Below are 16,271 nucleotides of genomic sequence, written 5' to 3'. Positions count from 1 at the left end.
TTAGGGGCGCGACCGGCGCCATCTTGGGCGCGTGACCCCGACACTTCCAAGCCTGAAATTTTGAGTATATGATTAGATGAGTCTCAAATGCCTTTAAATGTGGATTATTTTATTCTCCTCGGGCATGAGAAGTCATTCCATGTTTTACAGAAGGCTAAATTTGTGACAGAAATATATCTTTATCTTCTGGGTCCCCTTAGCCATTTAGATAGTATTTTTCTTTTCTTCAGAGATTTCTTTCTTTTTTTCAGAGATTAAAATCTAATGTATATAGATTTATTTATGTGATCATGGATATTATCTCTTTAAAAAGTGTATTCATTGTTATCATCATTGCTATCTTTAATATTGTATGATTTTAGATGTCACATTAAGATACTTGGGTTCTTTATATGCTTAAGTATCTGTTTCTCTAAACGTTTGTTTCACCAAAATGAATTAAAACTTGTTACTGAGGTAATGAAAAGCCATTTGAAAATATTGTTTATTACACCCGTATTTAAACAAACCATTGTCAATCTGTGTGGTCAATTTGTATGATTTAACCTGTTACAAGGGAAATGGTCTGAATCTTTCTATTCTTTAATTTTGCCGCCTTTGGTTCATTTAACCTTATGTTTGTAGCATTTCTGGAGAAACTTTGTGTGTTTTGATACAGAGTAGGAATAGGGAACTCTATTTAAATAATGATTTGTTGAAATAGGTTTTCTGAAGCATATTTGTATTGCCCAGCTGTACAATGTCTCCTCTTCCTGTAACAATGGCTTTTAGAATTACAGGCATCTTTATTATGGATGCTTTGTGTCTAAATATAACAGCATGTGGCCATGGCAGAGAATGGTGTCTTTTGTGAAGCAGAAGTTTAAACCACCTATAAGAGCAGAATTCACCTTGAATCGGGTATCAATATACCTGAACTGCAACAATGTAGTTCTCTGACTTAATAAATTTTCCCATTCTGTAAAAATTATATAGAGATCTCTCTCTCTCTCTCTCTCTATCTATATATGTACATACATATATATTTTAACTACCCTGTACGAAAGAAATTTTAAGAAGAAAGCCATGCATACATGAAATTTGAAGTCAGTTCCCAAAGTAAAGTGAATTCATCATAAATGAGATGGGTCTACCCATAGAAATGGAAATATAAATAACGGGAATTCTTTCTACCTTACTGATATTGACTTTCCCCTGTGTGTGTGTGTGTGTGTGTGTTTCATTACAAAGTAAACTTAGGAAACACAACATATATCATAGAAAATTATATTACCTAACACCAACCTACTTCCATCATGTCCACTTACTAATAATAAACTTTGTATGAAAAAAGTACCTTGATCACTAGAGATTTTACACCAATATGTTATAAAGATCAGGGGTCCCTGGGTGGCTCAGTGGATTAAGCCGCTGCCTTCAGCTCGGGTCATGATCTCAGGGTCCTGGGATCAAGCCCTGCATTGGGCTCTCTACTCAGCAGGGAGCTTGCTTCCCCCCCACCCTCTGCCTGACTCTCTGCCTACTTGTGATCTCTCTCTGTCAAATAAACAAATAAATAAATAAATCTTAAAAAAAAAAAAAAGATTTTACAAAGATCAACTCATTGAATCAACAGAAACTAGTGTTATTATTAAATAAATGTATGATCCCACTTGAGATTATATTATAAAGCAAATTAATTGATTAATTTAAAGAAGATACATCCTGGTGCTGTGTATTATGGAGGGCACGTATTGCATAGAACACTGGGTATGGTGTATAAACAATGAATTTTGGAACACGGAAAAAGAATTAAATTACATTAAAGAAAATAAGATACAATGTGCTCCATAGAATATTCTTTTAATTTAAATGTTTAGTTGCACTAGATCATTTACCTAACATTGTGTATATCTGTGAAACTGACTACTTTGATGTTTTCCCCCTTTAATAAAGTAGTCAAGAAATAACAGACCATAGAAAACACATTTAAAGAGGGTGATACATTTATTTGATAAAAGAAATACAACATTGATTCTAATTAGTTTATGCTAAAAGTGAATCATTATTCATGGGCATTACCAACAACTGCAGCTTATAATTATTAATAAATACCAACTATCAATTTGGACTCCCTCCTCCCTTTAGTAGAATAAATTTATGACTGTGTTTCTCTCAGATCTTTCAAAATAATCAAATACTTTATGCACTAATTACATAATATGCACAAGATAGAAAATAATCTAAGTTCAGTTAAAATGATGAGAGACAGAAAATAAATTGTTATGGATTGTACATCACCCACAAGCTACCACAAATTACACACATGGAGGGCACAGGTAGCACAGTGTAGATAAATCCTAACTGACAAAAGGGTAGAAAATATTGGTGACAGATACATGGCACTTATCTAGATATCTGCCAGAAGCTTACATCTTTTAAAAATCACAGACATGTTCACTTCTGAGGTGGTTTTCCTAATATAAGTCTAAGGAAACAATAAATTGAAATCTGTCTTCTCCTGAAAGGAAAGGTGATTAGTAAACAGAAAAATGAAATAGACCTTTCCCCATCAAGAGGATAAGAGGATATCTCCAAGTTCTAGATAAAAGCCAAGCAACATTCTAGGTTTTTGGAAGTATTTTTCAGAAGCATTATAGAAGAATAAGTATGGATGCATGAGGCACATTCTGCAGGAATTCAAGACAAATGGTTCATAAACAAAATGTAGCCATCAGCTTATCATTTGCTATGGAAACAAGATCAAGAAGTTTTTGAGAAGACAAATTTGCCGTGACTGAGCTTCCTGGTAAATTCAGATTTGAAATTCCTTGTATAAAAATGGAAAGTGTATTTTACTAAAGACAACAGCAAAATAGTAAAGCTATATTATGAATTATATCAGTGTTTAACAAATAGAATAACTTGTTTGTAAACATTTAAAATGGGAAGAAAATTGTCGTCCTAAAGAAGCCATAAGGGGAATTATAAAATAATTTAGTTGGTTTAAGTTAATTGTTCTTTGCTGATCTGTTCCAAAATCACATTCCAAAATAAGAAGTGAATTTGCAAACCTGTTAGTAGGTTATGAGGTATCATCGAGAAAATAGGATTGTGCATTGGAGAATGACAATGAGCAAGGATTAGGGGAGATAGGACATTTGTTTTCAAAAAGAAAAACGTGTATCTATTTCATTTAACCCTGAAGAGAGTCTTGAAAACTTTATATTTTTATTTCAGTTAAATATTAAATACCTGAAAAGTAGAGAACGTAGATATGTTTCTCAGATTACACGCACTCTGAACTCCATGGAGCTTTCCATGCACTCAAGAAAAATTGTCAAATTGCTTCTGATTATCCATCAATTTATTCTACTATCAAGGCAAAGCCAATAAGAAGGGGGAAAAAAAAATCTATCCAGAGACCGACTGTAGTTTAAACAAAAAAGAAAGCAACAACAAGGAGATATGTAGATTTTTCGTCTTAAAATTAATAGTCTGAAGTGAAGTGAAGAGAAGAATGATAGAGACTTCTTGGGATATGTGGGGGTTGGGAGAAGCTTTTACCTAAATTTCTTTCTGAGAATACATTCTGAGCAATAGAGAGCCATATGCAGATATGGATAAAATAGATCACTTTCTATATAGCCTAAAGCACTTTCTTCACTTCCCCTTCATGAAGACACATGCTTTTCTGGTCCTACTGTCACTGATGACTCCTTCTTAGTACTTTTACATTCATCTTCATCTCCCTGGCCAACTAATGGACTCGATGCATGGAGGGAATTTAGCCTTTACCTGCTGTACGTATTGGTATACTATTTCACTTGGAAAAGATTGAAATGGGATGAAATTGAGCAAGATGTTTTTAGAAATCATAGCAATTTTTGAAATGAACACAGTATATTTCACATGCAGGAAACACTCTCTTTTTTAAGATCTTATTTATTTATTTGAGAGAGAAAGAACATGAGCGGAGGGGCAGGGTGCAGGGGAGGGGCAGAGAGAGAGGGAGAAGCAGGCTCCCTGCTCAGTACAGAGCTTGATCCCAGGACCCTGGAATCATGACCTGAGCCGAAAGCAGATGCCTAACCGCCTGAACCATTCAGGCACCCCAGGAAACATTCTTTTTATGGCTACTTTTCCCTCTCTTTCTTTTAGTTTCTCTAAGGAAGGACTAAAAAAAGGACACCTACGCATTAGGATATTTTTTTTTAAGAGGAAAATATTATCTTGCATATTAGTTTGGATACTTCCTTGCTAAGAGTGTAATGGCTACCGCTATGGAATTTGCATTGTTTTTAAGCCACCTGGAATGGCCATTTATATATTTAACTTTCTGCTCCATGACGTGCATAGTCCAAATTTTAGAATTGCTTTCTCTCAGCACTGTATATGAGAAGTATTCCATAAAACTGTGAGTGGTCTGGTTTTGCTTCTGCTACCATTTTAACAGATTTGAGGCACATCACAAACCTTTAGGGTCTCACATTCCTTATCTTAACTATGTTAACATAGAAGGGCTAGGTCATGCTCTCAAAGGTCCCCTGAAATGGTAAAAATAATATGGCTCCACTGTTTTTGCATTTACTTACTGAGAACGACATACACTACAAAGCTGTTCTACAGGAACACTAGGATATTTATATTTGTACAAACAATACTTCCTGTTTCCTCAAACAGGTGTTCTTATGAAACCTTCCAGTTAATTGGCCCCAAGGTACTGTAGGTGATAAAGAAAAAAAAAAAATTAAGTGTTGGTGCTATGCTAGAAAATAAAGCGTGGATGATTATAAATTGTTCCATAACCTGTTTCCTAAAATCTCATGCAAGAACAGGCCAGTTCGCTGGGACATTTATTACTTGAATCGAAAAGACTCAGGGTGGATAAAGGGGTCTTTTAAAAATCCTTTTGTGATGGCAATGAAAAATGCTATAATATTATTAAAATCAAAGGAATAAGTCAAATTAATTTTCCTATTTAGTCTTTGCTTTTTCTCTTCAGGTGATTCATACGATCAGTGCCACTGATAAAGACGATTTTGCAAATGGACCAAGGTTTAACTTTTTTCTTGATGAACGCCTATCTATAAACCCAAACTTCACTCTGAAGGACAATGAAGGTGAACGTGATTTACATATACTCTCTAACCTATGTGATATCTGTTTTGACTTCGTGTGGAATAGGCCTGAGCAGTTTTGCTTTATGCGTACATACCCATGAACAGCTTGCAAATCAGCATTCAAAGTCAGTTTGATGTTAATGTGTTATGATCTGTGAATAGCTTGTATTTAAAATTGAGCCATATGTACAAATAACTTTCATTGAGTTTATTCAGAAGCATCCCTTTAAACAAGAGATGTACATGTAATATGCTCTTGGGCAAATTTTAAGAGAAATCTTAGCTGACAAACATGTTTATGAGAGTTGCTTGCAATTGCTAGGAGGTAGAAAAATTTTAAATTAGGAAAAATGAAAAATATGTCCTAGGGACAGTTAGGAAAGGAAATGCAATGTTTGAACTCATCTTGCATTAGCAAGGCTATCAAGATGTGGTGTACAAATTATATTTCCTCTTGTTATTATGAATATTTTCAAAATGTGGGTAGAAAATATGCATAATTGCAGAATATTGTGGAAATTTTGAATTGCTTTTGTTTAAACTTCTTTATTGTGTGAAGGAAAAAAGAACACCATAATTTAGTAACTATAGAAGATCCTCACGTTTTTGGTTCCTTGTTTGGTAGATTTCTCAAGGTTGCATAAAACTCCCACCTTCCTTAAGGAAGCATTAAATCAGTCAATATGTGCAGTTTTCTGATCTGTATCAACTTTCTTCTTCCCTAAAACTATCTTTGGTCATGCTTATCTGAATATGTTATTATTTGGAATTTAACACTGGCCTCAAAATCCTGTAAGAGAAACAATGGTGGGTACATTTAGGAGTAAACATTTAATTCCCTTTCTGTACCTTCAGGGAGACATATTATATATATAATATCACTAAATCTCAACTCACTAAAACATTATGTCCATTTTCCTTAGCTTCTTTAAATTATCATAACAAGGATACCAAATTGTACATGTGACCATATCATAGTTTACACGAAAATCCAAAGCTGCTTATTCTTCTTTCTCATTTTAACTTCCTTATGGTCAGCTCTGCCTATGGAAATACTATATGGAATATAGTATTTATGGTATTTAATACTATATGGAATATACTATAATATGAAATATTATATGGAAATACATATTTGTGCATGTTTTTATATGACAAATTATAATAATTTATCACTCTACATTTATATACATTTGGACATCCCATTCTACGATCCCAAATATATTTCATGTAATTAACTGTGGGAAATATGTAAAAAAACTTAATGCATTTTTCCCATAGTTCAGATAATTGTGTAATTTGGGGAGCATTCAACTTTCTGTCTTGGTCAGTTAAAATCACACCTCAATCCTTCTATTTATATTTCAGTTGTTTCTTTTGCCTCCTTTTTTTTTTAAGATTTTATTTATTTACTTGACAGAAATCACAAGTAGGCACAGAGGTGGGCAGAGAGAGAGGGGGAGGCAGGCTCCCCACTGAGCAGAAATACTGATGTGGGGCTTGATCCCAAGACCCTGAGATCATCACCTGAGCTGAAGGCAGAGGCTTTAACCCACTGAGCCACCCAGGTCCACCCCCCCCCCATCTTTTCCCATCCTGATAAATATTTTATTTTACATTTTAAGTAATTTTATTTATTTTATTTTATTTTTAAGATTTTATTTATTTATTTGACAGAGAGAGATCACAGTAGGAGAGAGGAAGGGAAGAGATCACAGAGAGAGGAAGGGAAGCAGGCCCCCCGCTGAGTAGAGAGCCCGATGTGGGACTCGATCCCAGGACCCTGAGATCACGACCTGAGCTGAAGGCAGCGGCTTAACCCACTGAGCCACCCATGCGCCCCCATTTTAAGTAATTTTAATTTGATGATATAATCATGAAGATTTGACTTGGATATAAAGGTGTGTTATATTCAACTTATTTAACCTATGTAAGTATAATTCCAAAAGTATTTTTAAAAGAAACAAGAGAATTTTCTATTGTCGAGACCCACTTAGTGACTGAAAGTTCTTTGTAAAAAATTTTTATATCTGGGGCGCCTGCATGGCTCAGTTGGTTAAGCGACTGCCTTCAACTCAGGTCATCATCCCAGGGTCCTGGAATCAAGCCCCATGTCAGACTCCCTGCTTGGCAGGAAGCCTGTATCTCCCTCTTTTTCTGCCTGCTGCTCTGCCTACTTGTGCTCTCTCTCTATCTCTCTGTCAAATAAATAAGTAGGTGAAATCTTAAAAAATTTATATCGAGAATTTATGAACTTAATACATGGGTCTATTCACAAGGGCTTAATTCAATGATTGGACATCACTAATTGTGGGAAGTCATTTTAAGGAGCTCCCCTCAAACATATGCACACTTTTAAAAGGGTTTATTGTACTGATGTAATTTTTTTTAAAGATTTTATTTATTTATTTGACAGACAGCGATCACAAGTAGGCAGAGAGAGGCAGGCAGAGAGAGAAGAGAGAGAAAGCAGAGTACCTGCTGAGCAGAGAGCCCAACGCAAGGCCCGAGCCAAAGGCAGAAGCTTATACCACTTAACCACCCCGGCACCCCCTGAAGTAAATTTTTCAACATTTATTTTAACCATATCAGTGAATGCTTAAACCAGCTATATACTATGTCAAGTATGTGACCTCTAGACAATTGTGTAGGGATAAAGAAGTTTTAATCTATGTGTAAGACTAACTTAAAAAAAAATATTGGGAATTGATAAAATTGTAAATAACACAGGAAAACTTCTTTTGAATAACAATGATTTCTAGAAAAGATTCAAATGCATAGCTGAAAATATGTGCTTATGAAAGCAGACTTGATTATTCTAGATAAGCCAAGTCACCTAACTTTCCAAGCTTCAATTTTTACATCCACAAATTATGATTTTTAAAATATGCACTTTAGGAGTGTCTGGTTGGGCTCAGTCAGTTAGGTGTACAACTTTGTTTCGGCTCAGGTCATGATCTCAGGGTTGTGAGATTGAACCCCGTGTGGGTCTCCACGCTGGGCGTGGAGTCTGCTTGAGATTCTCTCTCCATCTCCCTCTCCTTTTGCCCCTCTTCTCCAAAAATAAATAAATGAATGAATAAATAAATAAATAAATGCATACATAAATAAATAGATTAAAAAAATACTCACTTTGGAACCTTGAGAGAATAATGATACCATATAAAAGATGGATTTTTCTCTAAACACAAGGCAGCTACAGATAATACTATGTAAAGACAAGATTAAAAATAGAATAGCCATACCAAAATGAATATACTCATATAAGTATATGCACCCTTATGATAAACATAAACACCAAAGCCAAGCACAAAATTAAACCTATGCTAGCATATGAGAGTTTAAAATTATTAAGCCTCAATGATAAAGAGAAAAAAATTTATACTATTAAAAAGAAAATGAAAAATAATTAAAAATCAATGATTTTTAAAAAATTTTTAAAGATTATATTTATTTATTTTAAAGAGAGCCTGGGGCTGGGGGAGCCCGGAGGGGAGCGAGAGTTTTAAGCAGGCTCTCTTCTGAGTGGGGAGCCTGGGAGGGGCTCATTCCACCACCCAGAGATCAGGACCTGAGCCAAAACCAAGAGTCAGTTGTTTAACTGACTTGCCACCCAGGCACTCCAATAATTAGTAAACTAGATTCCTGGTTAAAAAACTAAAATAGCATAAGTTGATAAAAATCATCTGGTCAAAATGCTGATGAAAAATAATTTGCTAATATTAGCCTTCTCTACAGTTAGTTAAAAATAGTAAGCTATTAGGAATGAAGGAGGACTCATTATTAAAGACGTCTTCCAATGTATAAAAATAAGTTTTTTACATTTAACTACTGACATTTTGGCAAATATTGTATTAGTCTTTGCCTTCAGGATCTCTGCAGAATATAATACTTAAGAAAAAATCTTAAAAATCATTTCATATGTTAAAACTTGAAGAGTAAACACTAAAAATTAACAGCATAAAAATCTGTATTTTCCAAAGCAAGAAACGTTTTTCAGAAAACTAAATAATGAAACTTATTTTATCAGTAGAACAGAAGATCAAAAAGGAGAATAAAAGATGGAAAATAAAAGCATAGAAAATGATAGAAGAAAGTAGATATTAATTCAAATATACAGTAGCCATTATCAAACTGAATATAATTTTTAATCAAAGCTATCTCATATTTAAATGTGTGTGTGTATGTGTGTGTGTGTGTGTGTGTGTGTGTGTATACTGCTGAGGTGAAATATACCAAATACAAGATGATATAGAAAGTTTGATATAAAATGTTAGAAATAGTTAGCTTATTGCTTCAAAAGAAGCAACTATTGTTAGAAAAACGAAACAAATCCAAAACTTGGTGTCTTAAAACAAGATCTTTATTTAGGTCACATTTCTAACAATGAGCAATTTCTGATAGGTTCATCGAAGCAATTCTTCTGGTTTCAGGATAACTTCAGTCACTACAACTAAGCAGTATTGTACAGAATGTTCTCGATTCAGAAAGAAAGGAAAAAATGGAGAACAATAATAAGTAGAAACAAATTACAAGATTAACCTTGATGATTAAATTGCCTACATGAAAATTTAAGAGAACCTACAAAAACATCTTAAGTAATAATGGGATACTTTGCCAATTTTTGAAATACCTCAAAATACATAGATTTCCTATATTTAAAACATATGAATAAGTAATAAATCAGCTACAATTTAAAATGGCAAAGACAAATGAAATAAATTAGCCTCAAATCCTTCTGAATGATTATAGAAAAAAAATCCAATATATAATGTTCAAGTTTATCCTATGTAAGGAACAATGTTACTGAAAAAATAAAACCATGCAAGAAATATATTTACCAAATTAATGAATCAGAGTGCTCAGATGTTCATATTAATTTATAAATTCAATATCATTTTAATGACAAACTGAATTTAGTAATCTGTTAATAAAATGCAAATGGAAAATGAATAAAAAAAGCAAGAAAGTATTGGAAAAAAAGATGAAGGAGATACATAGCTATCAGAAAGAGAAGAAAAGAGGGTATATCCTAACAGAAATCAAGACATTATAAAGATGAATGTAGTGCGCGTAAACCCAGACAGTTGGATTTTCTTTTTCTTTTTCTTATTTATTTATTTATTTATTTGGTAATGCAAGTGCATGACTTAGACATCCATTGCGAAGGCATCCACTTCAAAGAGGCATCTACTTCAAAGGGACGTTCACTTCAAAGAGAGCTCGCTGGAATAAACACGTTGCCAGCCACAGGACTAGATGAAGATCCGGTCTCTTCACCCTGCCTCCCGAGACTCTTTGTTTTAGACATCTTAATTGATTTTGAGAACTGATAATTTGGACCTTCCTCCCTCCCTCTCTCTCTCTCTCTCCTTGTTTTCTAAATTCCCCCTCTTATGTGTTAAATTCATGGATAGATTGAGCCCCCAAAACCATAGGACCTATCCTTGACCCCCAAACAACAGAACTTCAAGCCCCCCCTCCCCCGACACGCACATTCTCTTTCCCTCTACCCTCCACCTCTCTGTGTGGACCCAAGTGTACCATGTAATCTTCGGGACATGTAAGTAATAAGTCTTTTTTTTTTTTTCAAAGTGTCCTGATGTTTATTGCTGAAGAGTGTCTTGCAATCATAAGAATCATAAGTTCTGGTCCAGCCACAACATTGGTTATTGGTAGACTGAGGCCAGCACCAAACAATGAAGGACTCCTTAAATAAAGTACAGAAATAGATAAAGAGAAGAGGAGAACAAATTGAGGGAACTGAAATAGAATGAATAGATATCTAAATCTATATAGAGACATATGAAATTGATAGAAGACAAAGGTAGCATTTTTAGCCATTGTGGAAAGGGCAATCCAAAAAGTATATAGAAATGGACCAACTGTTTCTATATCTAGAGAAACTAAAATTAGAGTATCTCAAATACATGCACAAAAAATAAATTTTACATATATTAAAGAACTACTTTTACAAGAAAAATTCTAAGAATTTTAGAGGAAAATGAAGTGCACTCATTTCGTATAACTGGGATAGGAAAGGATTTCGTATAAAAGACACAAATAGCACATTCTTAAAACATTAACAAATGTGATAATGTTAAAATTATTCCTGCACTAAACGATTTCTAAATAAAACTTAAAAACAGGTTCTAGCCTAGGGTAAGATAGCCATACTTACAAATGAGTAAGGATTAGTATCATGAATATATTTACACAACAAAGTAAGCATTCCAAATAGGAAACAAAAGAGCGAAAGGATACAAATAATTAACAGAGGAAAAAGAACAGAAAAGTAAATAAACCTATGAACATATGAACATGTGTTCAAAACTATTAATGGTTTTACACATAAACAGAAGACAATAGCGTAGATGTTACATGCATCCCATTAGTCAAAAATAAAAACAAAATCTGGGAATGTCAATTATTCAACAACTAAGTAGTCATTGACAATGTGTCATAAGAGCCTTCCTACTGTTATGTTAAGATTGTACCTTACCTACATGATGAGCAGTGAATCTTGACCCAGTTTCACGGATGCTGGCACAAGGCTCTGTACTCCTGGTTCAGAGAGAAATGCTTCATTTTTCATGGCACGGGAAATAGTATGAATTTCATATTTTCTCTGATTCCTCTAACCCCAAAGTCTCGGAGAATGACATGGCATAGCCCAGGTGCATGGTATGCATGCAGTGGGTTTGCTTAACAACAGAGGAACCTTCAACTAGGGAGTTCCAATATTCTGTAAGAGGCTGCAAGGAAATTAGGTTTGCCTTGGCCCTAGAGGTTGTCCTCGTATTTATATAATGGGGTGATAAATAAGCCTGCTTTTGTTCTGGAAGGAGGCACTCCTGCTATCTTCTAACGCTGTCTTCTACGTTCTGAATGAGAGTCTGTCCTAGATACTCTGACATGAGTAATGAAGTCCTTTGTGCCTGACCCAGGAGCCACGTATCTTCTGGCAGCATCCATAAATCTGTAACAGGCTAACCTGTTAGCACCTGATCTGGTAAAATCTCAATCCCTCTTATACATCATCGAACTAATTCCTGCTAAAAACTGTTGTTAAAAAAAAACAAAAACCACTTATTTATTTATTTATTTATTATAACGTGCTCATGTATGTATGCTAAGCTTAGTCCAGAGACAGATAACTCACCCATGTTGATGTCTGCAAGCATATAATATCACTAATGTCCTCATAGCAAGTCAGATCTTGGAGAACACATGTCTCTTCACATGTTCCATTCTATTTACATAAAAATTTCTTTGTTTGGGGCCTATTTTTCAGTATTCCCTGTGACATACACTCTAAGTATATTAGTAGAAACCACCAGTATGCAGCTAATATTCTGCTCAAAGAAACAAGAGTCCTATCAAAGCAAGTATGTCCATTCAGAGAAAGCATAGCCCAAACACTGATTGCTTTGGTTGGTAGCATTTTTTTTTTCCTTTTATACAGATATAAATCTCTAGCGAAATTATCTGTCCTTCTTTTTTCCTCTATTTCTTAAATATATTAATCTGAACGATTTTACAATCATTGTCAACTACCTCTAGTGTCTCAATAAGATAACAGGTTTTGGTTTCTCATCGAGGAGATTGGAGAAACAGTACTGGGACACATGGTCTTGTTTCTTGATACGTCTAGCAATGTGTGTGTGTATTTCATGTCACATGTAGTGTATGGATATAGGAGTCTCACGTGACAATGTGTTTCTCCAGGGATTAGTCACCATTTTCTCTGATACACAAGGAGAGAAGGCGATCATTATGGTAACCCGATCATTATGGTAACCACGTCAAGGTTGACTTGTAGTTTTGTTTAGAGTCAATCTCTGCCCTGTTGCTAGGACATGGCACTCTAGGACTTTCAACTGGGGGCTTGTTCGTGTACTGGGACCGTTACCCTAGCCCCCAGCTTTGCCGATTACCTGTCCAGCACAAACAGAGCGGGCGGGAATCACTTCTTTGTATTCCAGGCCTTTTCCACTTAGACTTTCAGGTTTCTGCTCAACTTTCAATTTAACTTCCAATTTAAACTTTCAATTTAACAAATGTCTTCAGGGAAAGTCAGCCAGGTGTTTAAGGCCCCTCAATTTCCATTTGACTCAGGCCCAGGAGACTTCCAAAAGTTTCGGTGTCTCTGTCCCCAGGCTGGAATTCCATCCTCCCGTTAGTTTCTAGTACAAGCAAACGGGTTGTAATCCGCAGCCCCACGTTCATGGGCTTCCCCTGTCCGGAATCTCGCCCCATCTGGTTATCTTGCTTCAGGAGTTCCTGAATGTCCTTAAGCAGACACTTCACTGGGATGTCCAGGCTTTTCTCTTTGCTATCACTAAGAGTATTTGTCAGTCAAACACCATTTTACCTGGACCTCCATTGGAGGTCAAGTATTTTTATTTTTCACATATTTTGACAAATAGTTGGCATATAAAATGGGCTCAGAAGAAAGGATGTTGTTCAGTAATAACCTAATTATCACAGAGATGCTGGCCCCCTGGACATTCACTGATATGCTGCAGATATGTATTCCTTAAAATTGAATGGAAGCGGGTTCAGAACTCCATCCTATATACTGAGTAAAACCAAGACCCTTTGGAAAAGTTCTGAAAGTGGTATTGGGTAACCACATTCTCACTCCATGCCGGGTGCCACCTCAACTGATTGTTTTGCGTTTCTCTGGCTTTCTTTTGCCCTGGTTTTGTGTCCCATGTCTGCTGCAGTCCTTCTCCTGCAAGTGCCATGTGCTCAAAGCACACACTAGTACCAAAAGTGTAGGTGAACAGAGGACGGTGAAAAAACAGCCGAGCTTAGCAGATATCAGAAAGGAATAATAGGTGAAAGAAATTGTAGCCTAAAAATAGATTTCAAACTCATTCTTCTAAATCTTTAGGGCTAACTATGGGCAGCTAACTAAACTTGGCCTGGGGAGAGATTCAGAAAGTCACCCCCAAAGCAGAGTGACATTGAGATTCACAAGAAGATATTTAAATACTGGCCCAAATCTGCTCATTACCCCATATGATGTTGGAGAAATCACTGTGAATCTGAGCTCGAAGATCTTCCCTAAGTGGAATCATTGCAAGGGTCACATAGGTTGAAAGACAGAGGCAGTTGGTATACATTGGGAGGCATTTGCTATTAGAAAGAGAAAAGCATACAGACTTTTTGAGTGGACACATGAAAACTTTGCCAATTTAAAATTTCTGGTAAGATAGAAAAACTCAACTAGTGCTGAAGACTGAATTAGTAATCAGAAAGACGGAAGAAGCAGCAACACTGCCCCAGAGAACAGTGCTTTTCCCATACTCTCAAGGGGCATGTGAGATGGGGCCCGTGTCCTTGGGCACCTCCTGCTCTTGAGTCTTGGGGCATTTTGCTACCTCTCCTTGTTTCTCTCCTTTATCAAGCTTCAGTCACTTCCCTCTTTTCACCACAGTCTGGGGAAACCGTGACTCCATCCATTCTCTGAATCATAACCGGAAAAAGTTAATGTCTTTAAGAGCAAATTGGCCAGCACCCCAGTCACCCAATACCCAGTACCCAAGAGACCTCAACCAGAGCAGATCCACTTTTTTAAATGATAGCTGGCATCTTCCTAATGACAGCCATTGCCACACTGTGGGTTCTCTCCCCATTTAGACTGTAAGATTCAGGAATACACGGACTTTTGTCTGACTTATTTACCTGCTGTATTCCTAACTCCTACCATGATATCTGACATAAAGGAAATTTTAAGTAAGTATCTGTTAAGAAAAATAAGAGGGAAAAGCAGCAAAGAAGAATGTTTTAGTAGAGTCTGGAAATAGGTCACCTCTATTTGAAACCTGGGTTCTCTGCGGATTATGTGTGAAACTGCTGCCACGTCCTCATTCTCAGTGTGTGTCGGTTTCCTCTTTTGTAAAATGGAGATATGGAGACAATCATTACTATTTCACGCTTCTGAAGAGAGATCAAAATATAAAGAATTTGAAATTACATAGGAAGGATTACAAGTTACAAAGGGTACATTGAAGGGAACTAAAAGAGAAATACATCGATGGAACCATAATATGAAATACCCAAATAAATTACTCTGTGTAAAGAAATATTTAAGATTGATAGAATATGTATATACATAAAATGCCAGAGAAATTCCTTAAGTTGACAGATAAGAAAATAACTTTACCAATTTCCAGACAATGAATATAAATTGTAAGGAGTATAAATGGTCCTCACGTGCTCATTTGCAACATTACAAGCTAATACTCCGTGGGTCTTCTTTTAGTGACATTTGAACAAAAGAACTACAATAAAATAATCTTCTTCTTATTAGGATATCACTCGTATGATAATTAGGGAAGAGTATTTTAAAATGCTGAATGCCTCAGAAAAATCTAAAAAACTATCAAGTATAATAGAATTTCACGGATAAAATATTTGGAGCTACAGCAACCCCATGAAAATCAGATAAGAATATCTGAAAAGGTGGAGACAAAGTATAAAATGAGCAATATATAATTACACATCAAACAGAAATGATGATTTAAGTATAGAGTTTAATCACATGTATGAGCAATAATGATAATATAGAAAACATGCTTCTTAAGAAATGTCTATGAAATGGTCTTTGGATATTTTCAATAAGAACATACTAATTTATTGTTTTTTTTTTAAAATTTCATATATTTATTTGACAAAGAGAGAGATCACAAGTACACAGAGAGGCAGGCAGAGAGGGGAGGAAGCAGGCTCCCTGCTGAGCAGAGAGCCAGATGCGGGGCTTGATCCCAGGACCCTGAGATCCCCCTGAGCCGAAGGCAGAGGCTTAACCCACTGAGCCACCCAGGTGCCCTTATGTATTGTTTTTAATTTAAAAATGAAGCAAAGCACCTGAAATGCGCACACGCGTGCGCGCGCGCGCGCACACACACACACACACACACACACACACGGCTTTATTTCATTGTTTGACATTTACACTGGCTTCCCGCATTCTATAGAAGACGCACACTATGTTACTATTCATCACCCTTCTTGTTCTCTCTTCTTAGAAAGAATGAGCTTTATTTTTTTCCCCCTCTAAAAGAAATCCTGTAGTCAGCTCTTAGATTAACATTGGTTTTCTCCTACTACTTAATCTGTAAAGGGGCATGCATTGACTGTGGTGTATAAGGCCCTGAA

The 16,271-nt window shown here is 35.7% G+C and overlaps 1 protein-coding gene across 4 annotated transcripts in view; it reads left to right on the top strand.

The window, feature by feature from the left end:
* Window positions 1-16,271, top strand: part of CDH18 (cadherin 18) — a 696,319-nt gene that overhangs the window by 661,070 nt on the left and 18,978 nt on the right. For all 4 annotated transcript variants that reach the window (XM_045082036.1, XM_045082035.1, XM_045082039.1 and 1 more), the window contains exon 10: window positions 4,985-5,102. In XM_045082036.1, the coding sequence (XP_044937971.1) occupies window positions 4,985-5,102 (118 nt within the window). The remainder of the gene's footprint in view (window positions 1-4,984; window positions 5,103-16,271) is intronic.

The sequence above is a fragment of the Mustela putorius genome, unplaced genomic scaffold, assembly GCF_011764305.1.
Source record: "Mustela putorius furo isolate JIRA1106 unplaced genomic scaffold, ASM1176430v1.1 tig00000589_pilon_pilon_pilon, whole genome shotgun sequence".
Lineage (NCBI taxonomy): Eukaryota > Metazoa > Chordata > Mammalia > Carnivora > Mustelidae > Mustela > Mustela putorius.
Note: the sequence above shows the minus strand (reverse complement) of the source record. Positions and strands in the feature narration are given on the sequence as shown.